This window comes from Genypterus blacodes, unplaced genomic scaffold (genome assembly GCF_046128005.1).
Source record: "Genypterus blacodes isolate CSIRO-AG114 ecotype Tasmania unplaced genomic scaffold, CSIRO-AGI_Gbla_v1 ptg000156l_1, whole genome shotgun sequence".
Classification (NCBI taxonomy): Eukaryota; Metazoa; Chordata; class Actinopteri; order Ophidiiformes; family Ophidiidae; genus Genypterus; species Genypterus blacodes.
This window is the reverse complement of record NW_027466957.1, coordinates 841,932-858,585: the sequence shown is the minus strand read 5'-3', so window position 1 is coordinate 858,585 and position 16,654 is coordinate 841,932. Positions and strand designations below refer to the sequence as shown.

General features: G+C 42.2%; 3 protein-coding genes across 4 annotated transcripts; all 3 read right to left on the bottom strand.

The window, feature by feature from the left end:
• Nucleotides 1-390: 390 nt before the first annotated feature.
• Nucleotides 391-3,389, bottom strand: LOC143013340 (P2Y purinoceptor 1-like). 2 transcript variants are annotated; one of them, XM_076166922.1, is made up of 3 exons: nucleotides 2,529-3,389; nucleotides 2,379-2,430; nucleotides 391-1,840 (listed from the first exon to the last, which is right to left on the bottom strand). In XM_076166922.1, the coding sequence occupies exon 3, from the start codon at nucleotides 1,713-1,715 to the stop codon at nucleotides 738-740; it is 978 nt and encodes a 325-aa protein (XP_076023037.1). In that variant the 5' UTR covers nucleotides 1,716-1,840; nucleotides 2,379-2,430; nucleotides 2,529-3,389; the 3' UTR covers nucleotides 391-737. The 2 variants fall into 2 exon arrangements, with proteins under 2 accessions (XP_076023037.1, XP_076023036.1); XM_076166921.1 differs by lacking the exon at nucleotides 2,379-2,430.
• A 135-nt stretch (nucleotides 3,390-3,524) lies between these two features.
• LOC143013341 (P2Y purinoceptor 1-like) lies at nucleotides 3,525-4,955 on the bottom strand. Its single transcript, XM_076166924.1, has one exon. It carries the CDS (start codon nucleotides 4,808-4,810, stop codon nucleotides 3,866-3,868), a length of 945 nt encoding a protein of 314 aa, XP_076023039.1. The 5' UTR covers nucleotides 4,811-4,955; the 3' UTR covers nucleotides 3,525-3,865.
• A 1,647-nt stretch (nucleotides 4,956-6,602) lies between these two features.
• Nucleotides 6,603-10,757, bottom strand: ccn5 (cellular communication network factor 5). Its single transcript, XM_076166919.1, has 5 exons — nucleotides 10,559-10,757; nucleotides 9,215-9,431; nucleotides 8,386-8,634; nucleotides 7,214-7,455; nucleotides 6,603-7,058 (listed from the first exon to the last, which is right to left on the bottom strand). The coding sequence occupies exons 1-5, from the start codon at nucleotides 10,619-10,621 to the stop codon at nucleotides 6,771-6,773; spliced, it is 1,059 nt and encodes a 352-aa protein (XP_076023034.1). The 5' UTR covers nucleotides 10,622-10,757; the 3' UTR covers nucleotides 6,603-6,770.
• Between the last annotated feature and the right edge of the window lie 5,897 nt (nucleotides 10,758-16,654).

Below are 16,654 nucleotides of genomic sequence, written 5' to 3'. Positions count from 1 at the left end.
TTCTGTTGAACAAGCTATTCTTCTTCATATGGGGGTGAAGAGGAGCTGTAGACTCAGAAGCGACCTGCAGCGGCCTCACAAGTAAACAACTTTAGATTTGTAAATGAATTGATTCAAGTCAGAATCCAGGTTCAGGGCTGCACAGTGACAGAAATTAGAAGTAGAAGTCTGCATGTTGGTGATACACAAAGGGCACCGACGTCCCCTAGTGGTAGCAGTTCAATTTCATTTGTTTAATTTTTCCCCTATATCAGCTCAGTGACACTATTAAGGATCGACAACACCTCTGCTAATGAGTGTGAACATGAAAACAATTGATTTTGATGCATAGATCCTGTGATACAACATGAAGCATTGATGTTGAAATAAAAGTCTTTCCTGAAAAATTAAAACGTGCAATTTTCTATGAAGGCTTAAAAACAAGTAAATATAAGACAAACTGTTCAACACAGTGAAGTTGGTGTCATTCATATCCTGTTTATTCATGCAGACTAACAGTTTCCTATTTCCTTCCTGCTGTTGAAGCAGTACAGCACATGTATGACACTCTGCCCCCTCATTTCATCCACTGCCTCTGATACAAGCGCCACAAATAACAGCATTAGAAATTATGACTTAAGGACTTTTGAAAAATACATTTTCAGCAATAAGACAAACATGACGGTTGCAGGAAATGTAGAATAATCGCGGGAAATGCAATAGCAGAGAGCAGTTCAGCACAATTAATATTTACGATTTTACACCAGAGGAACCTGATTAGGAGCGATGGATCGCCGCAAGACAGCTCGCCAAGCTCGCCGAGCTCGCTGGAGCAGCTGCCTGATCTGAGCGGGAACGTCTTCACTTCCATGGAGGTAAATCAGAGGGTTCAGAGCACTGTTCAGACACACAAGGCCACGGCTGATCTGATGAGCGATGTAGACCCCATTAAACCATCCATGACACACTCGCGCTTTGTATAAAACTCTCACCCAGAGGTTGAGGCTCTTCAGCACGTGATAGGGGATGTAACACACAGAGAAGAGAACAATCAAAATGAACAACAACCTCAGACTTCTCCGTTTCAGTACCTTGTCAATGTTGTTTTTGCGGCAAAGAATGACCATCACGTGTCCATAGCAGCCCAGCGTGATGAGGAAGGGGATGAAAAATCCAGTGAAGGTCCATCCAAGGCTGTATTTCAGGTAATCCTCAATGTAGGGAGAAGACGTGGTGTCGTAACATTTCCCAGTTCTGTTTCTATATGTTTTGATGAAGAACATGTCAGGGAGACTTTGAACGCTCACCAAGAGCCACACCAAGATGGACAGAGCCACAGAGTGGGTGACAGTTATTCTTCCCATCACTCTCATGGGGTGAACAATGGCCAGGTACCTGTAGACGCTTATACATGTAAGGAATCCAATGCTGCCATATAAATTCATGTTGAAGCAAAATCTTGTTATCTTGCAGAAAACATCTCCAAAGAGCCACTTACTTTGCAGAAAATAGTACACCACCAAAAAGGGAAGTGTGAGCAAATACAACATATCTGTGAGTCCAAGGTTGAGGACAAAGACATTGATGATTCCGAGTTTCTTCCAGTTCTGGAGCAAAGACTTCAGCCCCCAAACGTTAGCAGCCATGCCAGTGATGAACACTATGATGTAAACAGCAGGCAGGAATCTCCCGCTAAAGTCCAAGGTGATGCATCGTGCTGATGATGTCGTATTCATTTTGTCTTCGGTAAAACGATGCGACGCAAATGCTGCTCTGAGAACACGTCTTGTTGTTCACTAGAAAAGGGAAAAATTAAAGTGCCTCACAGATTTCCTGTGTTGGGCTCCACTGAGATCTGCACCTGATTAAGAAAAGGAAGTAATACTTTCAATGACCGGTTGTGACCGTTTTGGCAATACAGGACAAACATATAGAAAATGTTTTGGTGTGACACTTTTAAAGTCAAATTTTCAGACTGGTAGTGTAAATGCCTAATATAAAACTAAAACAATTTTGTTACTGAATGGACCAAGTGTCCAAGTTCAAATCGGCCAAAAATAGAATCCGTCCAGATCATAATTCAAACATGATCAGAGACATTGCTTCCTTTTTTCACAACAGACTCAATAACAATTACATTAGCACAGGAAAGCAAATCAATAGTGGCTTCATGTTGACTCCTTCACTGATGGTAAAGCCACCAGGCCAACTTTTGTGTTGTGTGGAACAATCTGGATGTCCAATTTTGCCAACATGGGGTCAATTTGTTAGCGTCATTTTAACAAATATGTACTGCCATGATTAGTGTTAAACAGGACTACCATACATGCTGTCTATAATACATGTGGGCTCCTCGGGGAAGAAAACATGACACAGTGTGCTTCATATTGACAACACACCTCATCTACATTCTGATGATCCACATCTGGTCTATAAATCTGCATCCAATCCCTGTAGTAACGAAATCCAAACAAGGTTGAAGTCCACATTTCTGCATGTGCTGTAGCTACAATTGAAGTTTAAATCCTTATCTTTAATGCGTCTCTTACCTGTCTCAGCTGTGGCAGCTTCCCCATAAACATTGTAAAGTCGCATGTAAGAAAAGTCATCAGCAATGTAACAAACATTCATCTTCATTTTTCAGACTCTCTGTAGACAGACAGATTTTCTCTCGCCATTGTTGTTCACGTTGCAGCAGATTCCCACAATGAGGCCACATGAGTAAATAAGCAAGAACAGACGAGTTGAGACAGGAAGAGTTCAGGTGAGGCATCATACTTTCCTTTGTGATGGGTTTGGCAGACTAATTAAAGTATTTGAGTGGCAGCTGTGACATTATGGATAATAATAGGGGAGACCTGGGACGGTTGCAACAAGTTCTCCTCCAATTAGAATCATGCTAGAGTGATGACACACCTACTGTATTTGTTAGCCCCGCCCCCAACACACAAAGCACATCTGCTGTTGTTGGGGAGAAATGAAAGTAAATCTGTAATGCACTTTATTTTTGTCCTGACCTCTTGTTAGAATGAATCCAAACTTACTTACTTTGAATCATTATTTTGTTGACTTCTAGGTGACATATTAAGCATGTGTCAAGATCAGTGTGTGTAGCTGATTTCTGATTTGTAAAGACACACCCTGCTCTCTCCGTCCCCAAGCCACCAGCCTTTCCAGGGCAACCAGCTTTAATCGAACAAACTAAATATTTTTGGAGCTATATTGCAAGTTGCAATCACTTGGCATTTGTTTTTATCAAAAATGTCAAATGTGGACGTGCAAGAAAAATACAAACACCACTGCTGATGGGTGTAAACAGTAAGCACTCATAGTTTTCTATCTACTTCCTGCTTGTGAAGCCCTGCAGCATATGTATGACACTTTGCCTCCTCTTTTCATCCACTGTGTCTGATACAAGCGCCACAAATAACAGCAACACATTGAGAATTATGACATAAGGATTTATTTAAACTTTTTTTTTTTTTCTATTGAAGAAAGCATTTGACATTGTAGGACATTTTGGAGATGGGTTTTTGATACAGAAAGAGGAGGAAAACAGAGAGAGAGGCAGAGAATAGAAAGAAATGTTGACTGGGACCTGTGGAATGTGATAGACACGTGGACAAAATGTATATGGAGATGAGGGGACGGTGACCCCGGGCCAATGACTTGTACAGTCGGGTAGTTTTGTTAGAGTGAGGCAGAGAGTTAGAGAGAGAAATGAGAACTGAAACCCTGAAGAGAAATAGGCTGTATATTGTTAAACCTATTTTCAGCAAAAAGACAAATATCACATAGATAGTTTGTAGTACAGTGCAGGAAATATTAAACTGTAGCAGGAAATGAACCAGAAGCGAAACTGCAGACGAAAATGTTTACTTCAAAGTCATGACCGCATGACGGCTCGACGAGCTCGCTGGAGCAGCTGCCTGATCTGGGCGGGAACGTCTTCACTTCCATGGAGGTAAACCAGAGGGTTCAGAGCACTGTTCAGACACACAAGGCCACGGCTTATCTGATGAGCGATGTAGACCCCATTAAACCATCCATGACACACTCCCTGCATGGATAAAACTCTCACCCAGAGGTTGAGGCTCTTCAGCACGTGATAGGGGATGTAACACACAGAGAAGAGAACAATCAAAATGAACAACAACCTCAGGCTTCTCTGTTTCAGTACCTTGTCAATGTTGTTTTTGCGGCAAAGAATGACCATCACGTGTCCATAGCAGCCCAGCGTGATGAGGAAGGGGATGAAAAATCCAGTGAAGGTCCATCCAAGGCTGTATTTCAGGTAATCCTCAATGTAGGGAGAAGACGTGGTGTCGTAACATTCCACAGTTCTGTTTCTATATGTTTTGATGAAGAACATGTCAGGGAGACTTTGAACGCTCACCAAGAGCCACACCAAGATGGACAGAGCCACAGAGTGGGGGACAGTTATTCTTCCCATCACTCTCATGGGGTGAACAATGGCCAGGTACCTGTAGACGCTTATACATGTAAGGAATCCAATGCTGCCATATAAATTAATGTTGAAGCAGAATCTTGTTATCTTGCAGAAAACATCTCCAAAGATCCAATTCCTCTCCAGACAATAGTACACCACCAAAAAGGGAAGTGTGAGCAAATACAACATATCTGTGAGTCCAAGGTTGAGGACAAAGACATTGATGATTCCGAGTTTCTTCCAGTTCTGGAGCAAAGACTTCAGCCCCCAAACGTTAGCAGCCATGCCAGTGATGAACACTATGATGTAAACAGCAGGCAGGAATCTCTCTGTAAAGCCCAAGCTGACACATGGTGGTGGTGGTGATGATGTCGTATTCATTTTGTCTTCAGTAAAGCAATGCTACACAAATGCTGCCCTGAGAACACGTTGGGGTGTTTGCAAGAAAATGAAACAGAGAAGTGACTCACAGATTTCCTGTTTGAAAGCCGTTTGTTGTTACCCTTGAAGTTCTGCACCAGGTAAAGAAGCAGGGGGGGGGGGGGGCCTTTAGATGACTCGCTTTGGCAGGAAATGCTGAATATAGAAAATGTTTTAGTGCGACACTTGTATCCATTATCAAAATAAGGTACATTTGATTCTCTGTGACCTAAATCTATTGTACATGTAAAGCATGAGAAGAGCCAAAGAAAGAAAAACTAATATTTTAAAGTGGAAGGCACCCAAGTATTACATGAAATCATACAAATGTAGGAGTCAACATATAGCAGATCCTACAAAAATATGACTCTATATTTAAGATTAACTTTTCAAATGAATTCGTAATTCCTCTCTAAGATCATCCTCATTCCTTAAAAATCAATAAACGTTGGAACGACATTCAGAATGTTCAGAATCAGTTTGCATTTCATTCATCTAACAGAGTTTCTTTATTCACTGTTAAATGTGTTGTGAGATGTGGCATGTGTGTGATACTATGCTCCCATATGCAGCACCTGTGCAGAGCCTCAGCTGTAGATCCTCAGTAGACCACTAGAGGTCAGTAGATCCTTAATAAGCCTAAATCAAAGGCATAAGCAGCTTGAAAACAGAATTGGATTCAAGACTAAAAAAAAGGGTGAAAGTGTTGTTGTTTTGATTTTTCAAACAACTTCGACAACTAATCAATAAGCATTATATTGATTTTATACAAAACACTGATGAAGGATCAAGGAAAACCAACAAAGGAGGATGAAATTACAACTTTCACTTTTAAAAAAGAATGTTGTGGATTAAGCATGAATGATCGATATTCTTATGTAAATGTGAGTAAATGTTATACATGAAGTTGGTAACCAAAACAATGAAAAACGAAATGATTTTGTAGAAAAATACAAGCCATGTGAAATAATGCCACAACATTGTTTACGATACACTTGAACAGAACTATTTACAACAAAACTGAGAATTAAGAAAATAAGTGCAAAATCACCAGACTTTAAACACACAAACAAAAGTGTTCGATGTCAAAGGTTGCATTGTTCATGTCAGGAAACGATTCATTTTATGGGTGAAGTTTTCTTTTGAAGTCCTGTTTATAGATCAGTAGTGTAAATGCGTATATGACAGAAGTTTTCAAAGTGGGGCCGCCAGGGGGCGCCCGAGGGCCACAAGGTCAGTCAGTTGGATGAGTACAGATTGGGCGGGATCCATATTATCTAAAAATTTCATATAATGTTATTACATTATCTGAAATGCCAATGTTGAATGTTGCCATTAGGCCCATCCTCCCCATCAGTAATTAAACGAATTACAAATGCAATTATTACTGCACCAATAACAATACATTCATTTTCATTTACATGGTTCATTTACCTATTTTTTAGTTTGTTGTAGTAGCCTATTGTCCCTGTGTTTAATAACATGTCTTGCATATGGTGGGGCTTGGCTGGAACCTAATGGTATATAGGGGGGCTTATCATGGAAACGTTTAGGAACCCATGGTCACAATTAACAATTTAACAATTAAAATGTTGTCACAGACATTGCTTCCCCGTTGAGTAGATTTGCTGAAAATATAACTGAAATCTGAAATCATTAGTTTAACCCTGACTAATAACAGCTGGACAGGAAGCTGGATTTGTGAAATAGTGCAGACTGAGTTGGTTGAGTTGTGACGAGTTCCATCCCAACGGAATCACAGTTTGTATTCACAATGTCATTTTCTCTTTGAAGGTCCTTTGTGTAGGATGCTGTGAGAGTATCCAGCTGGTGATAAGTAGCCTCGATGTTGTTGTCCTGCCTGCGTAGACAATCAGTCATTATAGTGTCATAGTTATCAGTCAGTCAGTGCTTCAGCCGGTTACGGCCTGTATGCCCAAAAAGCAGGGTTACTGTATGGTGAGTAGGGGCAGTTATAATGACAGACACATGAGTGGATCATCATCACGGCCCGATGGATCAGCTTGCCGGCGGGACAGCGGAACGCCACGTCGGCAGTGGTGGTCTGGTGAGGCGTGCAGCAGCGGGAATCAGTGCACTGGCCGCAGTAAAGCAGCCGGAACACACGAGTGCTGTAGCAGCCATGGTGGACGAGTCGAATGGCAGTCGGCAACCTGTAGCTGACCTTACATTGCCCCTGCCGGCCCCACTGGGAAAACAGCATCCAAACAAACACACACACACACACACACACAAAACAAATGTTAAGGGATGATTGCAATTCAGTGCAGATTACAATTTTCTGAGGAAGAATTTGTGTTGCATGGTTGAATTTTAGGGCATCGTCAGATTTTAATCACTCACCGTGGGTTTCCTTGGAACCGGCTGGACTCCCTGGCAAGGCCGCACTTTACAAAGACGAGTTTGCATTTGTAGCTTGCAGACTGGGTTCTGGTTAGACACGCGGGTGGAGACGCCGGCCCCGCAGCTCTGGGAGCAGGCACTCCACTGGGTGCTCTGCTCCAGACAGGGGGAGGGAGGGGGGAGCAGTTTGTTAGGATGGTGGCTGCCATGGAGGGTTGGCCAAAGCCTGTCACGTCTGGAGGCTGCAGGAAACATGACAAGGGAAGAGAATTTCATCCGGAGCAACACATGGTTTCTATGACGGAAATCTTGGAGGCAAGTGGAGATTATTATCAGGAGGATCTTTAAACAAAATATGAAAGAACCAGCTGCCACAAGCTGATGTGTCCAGAGTGTGACTGAGAAGAATCACACCCACTTACATTCACACCTTGGTTTTCACTAATCCATAACCTGATGTAATGAAAAATTCCATCCAAAATAACGTGCAAATGGCATTAATCAGCTGTTCTTCAATCGTGACAAGGCATTCTTCTGGAGTAGTGAATTCAAGAACATTCAAATGGGACAAAATGTTCTTTCCGTGATCACAAAATCTAGCTGGACTCGGACAGTGTTGAGAATTCCAGATGCTTTTAACACATACACATACACATACACATACACATACACACACACACACACACAAACACCCACACACACACACTGTGCTGGGGGTATTACTGTCTCCCCATGGCCTCACGTAACCGTACATAGTGTTACCAACCTTTGCTCTGGGTGTTGTTATGAAACTAGGAAAGTTAAAGACTTAGGGAAAAAATGTGTTTTGACTCTACCAAAGAAATGTGAGTTATATTTGGACTTTGTGAGTTTTCCTTTGGCTAGAAACGCCCTGTTAAATGCAAGACATGGCCCAATAAAAGTCAATGGACATAACCACCAGGAACAAAGCTCTTATAAACAAAGTGTTATATTATCTGACAAACACTGTAAATGAGGAAACCAATAATGTGTGAATAACGATCTGACACTTGAAGGTCTAACGTGAAGAATCAATTCTCCTGCTTGTAGGGACTCTACTTTAAATAGATCAAATAAAAGAACCAATCATCAGATGGTTGGTGTGTTTCTCTCATTCATTCGTACATCTGTTCACCAATCCATGTTGTTACCTGTGATGGCATCCTGAATGACCGTGTTCTCCAGGTTTTCACACACCCATTCCTTGCAGCACTTCCCTGGCAGCAGAATATGTCGTGGGTTGGGGCAGTCGGGAGTGGGCAGACGGGCGTCCAGGGGACACGACGGCACACAGATGACTCCTCCGCCCCTGCAGTGGCAGTATGAGTCACAGGAAGGCTGGAACGACTGGCCTTCATGGTAAGAGACTCCGTTGACCTCACAGCCCAGATCCACCAGACCTGTAGATTGCATAAACAGACATCCTATAAATGTCCTCAACCTGGACTTAATGGCAGACACACGTGCATTTTGGACCGATTTGAGAAATTTGATCAGGAAGTGAAAAGCTGTGGTGAAGAGAAGGAGAGGTGAGTTGAAGCTGGAGGCCACAGGTCGAGTTATGGAACAGTGGGACACATGGACAAAATTAAGGGAGAGAAATGAGGACACAGGAGTGACTGTCCCAGCCAATGGTTGTATAGTTTAATGTGAAACTAGGCCTCTCTACGGAGAAACTGAGGAGTCTGTTTTTCAGCGCTGGAGTGTTGTCTCTGCAATCTATCATGCTCAAAGGGCAGTCATTAGAGGAAACATGTCAACATCAGGCCTGGAAATAGAAATTGAGACATTTTGGAATTCTATCAAAGCGCTGACGCTCGGCCAGCCGGTGCACTCAGCTGGGCAGGCGCTAAACATAACTGTCTATTTGTCCCTTCATTCAGACTGAATGACTGACCCCGCCGTCTCTTTATATCATCCAGTCTGTGTTCCCCCCACAGACACGGGCCTGGTTGTTTGCACATTAGAAGAGGCACTCACTGACACACTCCCCGGGGCCTCCAGGGAGGCTGGCGCTGTGGTCACACTGCAGGCCTCGCTGGCTGTCGCAGGGAAACATCTCAGTGCACGAGTCGCCGAGCTGCCTGGCACACACCTGGCAGCACTGGCAGCCATCCAGCACCAGTTGGACTCCTGTGGAACACTGAGGGACGGGGCCGGTGCAGTGACATGGCCTCTCACACAGCTGACACAACACCTTCAAGGAATACAAAAGAGCACCAAATCAATCAATCAAAACAGTTGAGATCTATGGAAATTCAATAACCGTGGCAGCTTATACGCAAAGAAAATCAGACATTTTTAATTATTAGTTGTCTTGTATAAAACATTTTTCTTAAATAGCCCAACTTATCCCACAAGCACCACCTACTTCGGTTCTACATTAACTTCTCGTGCTTATACATAATCAACACACACAGCAGTCTTGTCAACAGCTCAAACAGAACAGACAGGCGTGATATGGGTGAGGAGGACAGTGTGGGTGTGTGAGTGTAAACCAGGAAAAATATTTTCTCTACATGTGTCATTCTCTCTGTTGTCTTTCGGCTGGGTGAACTTATCTTTTCATATTACTTACAATTAAATGAGGCTAATATTAACATCTAAATATTATTACTGATCAGATGTTTTGTTTTTCTCAAAAGCGGAACCAAAGGACTCCAATACGACTGAATGAAATGAGGGTTAAAAAAAGGTCAATCATCATCTTCATCTTCATCTTCATCTTCATCTTCATCTTCATCTTCATCTTCAGCTTCATCATCTTCATCTTCATCTTCATCTTCATCTTCATCTTCATCTTCATCTTCATCTTCATCATCTCTCTCAGAGGAGAGTAAACATCATTGGTATTCTGGGACATTGCTGTTTTCAATTAAACATATCTGATGGAGCCAAACCCACAGGCAGGATTTGGACGAGCTCAGGTTCACTTCATCAGAACATTTCACAAGAATTTCTCTGTTGCCTGTTTTCCCAAAGCAACAAACACGCTTAACACACAGTCCAACACACATTATCAACATACTGCCACACAAACTGCCAGGAAAAATAATTATTTCCATAAGAATGCACAACAACAACATTGGATTCTTTAAGGTAGCTCTGATTTAAAACAGGATCAAGTTAGTAAAATCATCCATAATAATAGAAAACTCACAGGAAATCACTTGCCTCTCTCTTGCTCCCTTCCTCTTTCTCTCTCTCTCTCTCTCTCTCTCTCTCTCTCTCTCTCTCTCTCTCTCTCTCTCTCTCTCTCTCTCTCTCTCTCTCTCTCTCTCTCACACACACATCCAAATCTAATGAAGTAGGAACTGGCCTCACCTGTGTGCCCATACAAAGCAGTACAGCCAGAGCGATCACATTGTCACACAGTAGTCTGTCCATGAGGGCCAGCGTAGTTGATGGAGCTGCTCAGTCTAACCAACCTGTGTGTGACGGTGTGTGTGGTGCTACCAGTGCCGCTGTTTGCTCACTGCTCATTCTTGCGCCTGCTGACATTTATAAAGTCTGGACTCTGATGTCACAGACTGACGACCGTGTAAACAGCCACTGGACCAGCATCAGAAATGTTTCACATTCCTCCTCCCGGCTGCCCATTTCCACTTCCAGACACTCACACGCCCACCCTTCCCCTCTTTTTCCTCTCCTCCCTCTCTTTCCAGTCTTGTGGTGTTCTAAGTTTACACAGTTTAACACAAGCCGAGGGGAGAAAAAAATACATTAAGCCAGTTGTCTATGGCAAGTTGAGCAACCTCCAGAGCTCTGTGGTGATGATTTTGATTGAAGTCTAGGAGATTTGATCTTATTGATGGTCATTCACATATGGATTCTGATCTTTGGAAAGTACAAATATAAACATCTTCCTTTTAAAATATTTAATTCCAAAAGCTAAAACACTTTTGAAACCCTCATCAGTTTATTTAGGGAAGACTAGGAGATTCAATCTTCCTCTTCCCTCTGGTTTCCATGGTGTAAAGACAGCATGTCTGAGGTTGGCATGAACTTGAATCATCGTCATCTCCTCTATTGTGAAGGAGGCTTCTGAAGAGAATTCAAACAGGGGCCTGGAAGCAAACACTGTCAAGGGATCCACAGGAGCCTCAAGGAGAGATCTTGCTGAAAATAACTTGGATGAAGAAGTAAAATGGACAAATCCTGGAAATAATGGACAAAAATTTCAGCAGAAATAAGGAAATAAGGAAGTATCAGCAGTAAAATGCCCTTAAGTGTCCAAAGTTATCTAAGTTATTTTCTTTATGCATTACATCAGTATTAAAAATGGGACCTTCAACAGTGTGAACCATGTGGAAAATAAATTATGAAGTACGTATATATATGAATATATGAATTTGCCCCAAACTTGCAGCAAATGATCCTAGTGCCATATAGATGATGTGTTTCGATTTCTAGAGGTCTCGCTCTTACCTTGTCCAAGATATGGGCCTTTAACAAAAATGACCCATTTGGTCCATGGTTACTATGAAGTGCCATATAGATGATGCCATTGCAGCCTGGAGACTGTGTCTGAAATTTAAGCTCTCTCACTCCTTCCATGTCCAAGATATGGGCTTTTCTGGTTTTCTCTAGTTTTACAAAACGATGGCCAACGATGGTCAACTTTTTCAGAATTTGGTCAATATTCACCAATTTGCCCCAATGGAATGAAATAAGAATGTACTACAAAACGAAAATAGTTCCGTAAACTACACGCCTACAGTGCCTCAAAATTGTACTTAATGATGTACTTTCCACCCGCGGTAGATAATGTAGATGGTACACAGCTGAGCTGGTTGAATGCTAAATAGTTGGAGGTGGAAAACAGCCGTGCATTAAATCATACTGCATGTGTGCTGCTTTTACTATGGCTATAAAGATTTACAACATTACTCAAAACCATTACAGCAATATTTACAGCAGCATCACATACATAGAACATGTTGTACAGATGGAGTCAGTACAGTACAGCATTCCCTCTGAAACTTCTGAACTTCATAGATAGATAGATGAATAGATAGCAGTCCCCAAAACAGCAAGGAAGCTCATTCATGGTTAAGGCTTAACACTAAGATTCCTGACTGTCAAGATCAGCCCTTTCTCAGTGAGCAGGGTGGGCAGTAAACACAGTCAGTGAAGAGTTATAAATAGAATGAGACAGACAGAAAGATAGAGAAGAGGAAAGTGTGAGTGTGTAGAGCAGGTGGGCTCCAGGTGGCAGACGGTCATGTTAGATCTACTGCAACGCCCCAAATTCACTCTCCTCTGAAAACTACACTTGCATGGCCCTTTGTTTTCCATGTTCTACAAGAATGACTTAAGATGGAAAGATCCTACAAGCAAACAGCTCTACTCTAACTCTAGCAAACCTAATAAAAAAAATGTATTGTTGTATATCCATCATTTATTAAACATTGTGGTGTTTGCATGTTATTGCTTAAGGTTGCTCCCATATTTCACAACACTTGCAGGTGAGCTGATTTGCCCTCTAGTTTCCCAATTGTATCATCAGCTGACAAAAGGTTCATCTGGTTTGACGTGTTGTGTTTTTGAGCAGACCTGTGGAGGAGCCACAGTGTGTTTGATCTGTGGGCAGCTACTGTATGAGGAGCATGAAGCCAAGCCAGACACTAACCTGTCTGAATCAGTCACAGTGAATTCAAATTTGTCAAACTAAAACCAAAGAGGCGGAGAGGCCACACAGACCTGACAAATCTTTCCACAGCACACAGATGTTGGAAAAGCTCCCAGATAATAAAGTATCAGTCTGACTGACAGTGGACGCTGCTTTTTTTGAATTAACCCCCAAATCCAGTACAATGACTCCATTCATTTTGAGGGATTATTGTTTTGCTATGTGATGGTATGTACCAAAGGCCTATTGGATTCCTTGTTGATTCAAACATGAATAAACTGTAGACCAAAGTTATGAAAATATTATTTGTCCTATAAATGTTAGAAAGAATGCTGGAAGAAGTGCTGAAAGAAAAGAAAATCACGCCCCCAAATATGTCACTATGGAGCAAAAATGTCTAACACATGTTCAGACAGGTTGTCCAACAATCCAAAAATATCTCAGAGTGGATTTAAGATGAACTACAGACTGCTGCCCTGTTGTGATGATAGTCTGAGGCGACATTCTACTAAAGTCCTGCAACGCTTCGATCACATTTACAGATTGTGACCTCAGTATAATAAGATTCTATTTGGTCTATTTTGGTCAAACGTGTGGGTTCGTTTACATTTTCACATTATGACACTCATCTATTTAGCCTCTTTATTTCAGAGGTGGTTGTTGGCAGTAAAAAGGGATTTATCCTTTGAGGGTCGTTCACACCTTGGCCAGGTTCCTAGGGATTATATTGGCCAATGACTGGCACAGAACAGAAACCCACTAATATTGCAGTGGAACTTTTATACGGGGCCCAAAATGTCTGATGGCACGGGAGCCGAGTGAGGGTCATTACAGGCTCCAACGACTTACCCCTCGCTGACGCAGATCAATAACTCATCCGTCAGTTCACAATTGGATAGGCTGGTTTGATGGATGGATGGATGGACTTGTAACATAACTGATTGATGTTTGGCTGTTGCAGTGAATGTTGTCCCCTGGTGCCTTTCTCTTTTTGTGAAAAGATTTTCCTAACCTCACCATTTGTCTCCGCTGTAAGCCAAGACAGTAATATTTGTCATCTCTTACTTTAACGGGTTTGGATGGAGCCAAGTAGCTGTGACCGATTTGAGTGTGACTCAGAATAGACAGTCACAAATAATACTCCAACCTTCTTGCAGGACAATATTTGACACATACAGTACAGAACTCGCAGAACAGCTCCAAGTGGTAATTGGTGTCTGGGGTTTTGGCTCAGTGTGTCCCTAAAAGCGGTGGGCTCATTCTTTCCAAGCATGTTGGCTCTGCCAGATACGCAGGTATTCTTTCAATGAAGATGGCAGATTAGCCGGGACTGTTCTTACAGTCAGAAATAACAAGTTTCGCAGTCTTACTTCACAGCCGTAAGTCAGAAAGCATGTGTGAGCTGCTCTGTTCAGGATGTCGGCGCACTGAGCTGCATTGACTCATTATTCCAGTAAAGTTTTTGGTAGTGTAATGTAATACCGGGCATCGGTGGATCACCACCACAGTCTACACCCTGTGAGAGGTCACAGACCGAGCTGTCCCAACCCATACAAAACACAACAAACACTCCAACGACACAGCATCCGTCCTCTGTTTCTCTCTTTATGTGTCTCTCCTCCTACATACCACAGCTCAAAAAACTTTCCTTTTACCTTAAAAGGGGCATTGATTCAGAGTTTACAGTAATTTCAAAGTCGGCGCTGTAAATAATGTCTTCTTTCATTAACACTGGCTTTGAAATCATATCAGATGGCAGAGCTAAGTGAGTGCTGAACCACGACATCATGCAGAGGAAGAAGCTGTAAAAAGTTTAATTCATCTTGTTTTCATCTAAGGGTCACTCATAAATTGCCTTTTTTATTTTTCCATTATTTTTCCATTTTATGAGAGGGATTGTGTGTTCAGTCAGGGGAACACACTGTAACAATCCACAGTTACAGTAGTTTGGCCACAATGACATCATTTTTCTAGCAATTAAAGTTTTATCAGGGCGGACAGTGACAGGGTGGTGGATGTGTAAGAAAAATATTACTCAACACAGAAAAGTGAGATCAGACTTTAAAACAAATTAAATCAAATATATATATATACTGTTTATTAATTTCCACTCAAATTAAAGGTGACATGATGGGAATGGAATGCTCAGCCTCACATAGAGCCGCTTTAAAAAAGGTTCAAATTAAATATTGATACATACTCTGCTTGTTTTCGTTGTCCTTCAAACGAAAATGACGCTAATTCCTTAAAGTTATGTAACTAGAGGCCGTGGCTGTTTCTGTCTGAGGCTAGACGGTAAAGCAATAAGAAGTTATAGGGTAATAGAGTAAAAATGTCTTTTTCAGAGGACAAAAATACCGATGGAGACCAATAACAGACAAAGGACGAACTGGACTGCTCATATAATGATACAAAGAGATTCTGGAAAAGACTCAAACAGACTGGCTGGTGTGTTTACAGAAGGCGCTGGTGAGGGGAAGTGGGAACAGGTGAGGTGGTCAGGTGATCAGGCAGGAGCAGGGGAACACCGGGGAGACAACAGAGAGCACAGAGCTACAGACACATGAATAAATATAGAGATGGAGCAGCAGCTTTAACAACCTCCTCATAAAACATTTAAAAAGAGAGACAGAGGGGGAATGTTTAAGCATGTAGTGAATTTCTACATTTACATAACACATCCAGCAGCAGGAAATGTTCTTTCACAGCTAATGTATCCAGGTGTTTCCTCTAAAACGTATTATTGTGAATTGTAGGAGAAATATTGCCGGTATGTGATGTAATAGATGATGTCAATTATAGTGAATGGTTTAAATACATCCAGCGAAAAGGAACGGAGACATGACTTAATACCAATAAGCTATTCTAGAGACTAAATACAGTAATTACCAAAATTCCAAATGCCAAGTTTGAGCAGAATCAGACAAGCCTGCTGACATGGAAACTTACCAGGGAAGGATTGGTGAGTGTGTGTGTGTCCATTCATTGTGTATAATTCTGTTTATATGATTACTATGACCAGATGTGATCCAGATGTACAGTATGCCGCTACAGTAAGCTGCTTACAGTACACCTCTCTCTCTCTCTCTCTCTCTCTCTCTCTCTCTCTCTCTCTCTCTCTCTCTCTCTCTCTCTCTCTCTCTCTCTCTCTCTCTCTCACTCACTCAGACACACACACAGACACACACACACACACACACACAGCCAGGACCTTTCCATCATGGAGGACTCCAGCCCGAGTGTTTTCCCTGTTAGGAAATGACACCTAGATTCCAGGCATTCCGGCTGGATGTGTGAAAATCCCATAGTGTTGTCAGAGGAACACCCTGAGCCCGTGATCAGGACATCTTCCCCGCCAAAGGTCACCTCCTGACGTACACATGGCCGAGGTCAATCCCGAGTCTATAACGACAAAAGAAGAGCACAGGTCCTGCAGACACTTACCCAAACCCATTCATCATGACAGCTGCACGGACACATTCACCAGCCAAGGCAGAAGCAGCTGTCTGTCTAACATCAAGTGTCAAAAAAACTAAGAATGCCGCTATAATGACCAATGATAACTTAGTGAGCTCATACTGTTTAACACGTAAGTTTGCTTCATTCTCAAATTACACAGCTGACAATGGGTGTATTCGCATGCAGAGTACGGTGGCATCTATCGCCATTCATTCCATATCCTCATTCAGAAAAATGAAGGAAAGGAAAGGAAAGACCTCCTCCCCCGGAAAGACTTGTCATCAAAGATATGCTTAGAAACAAAACCACATTCATAAACAGCTACAGTT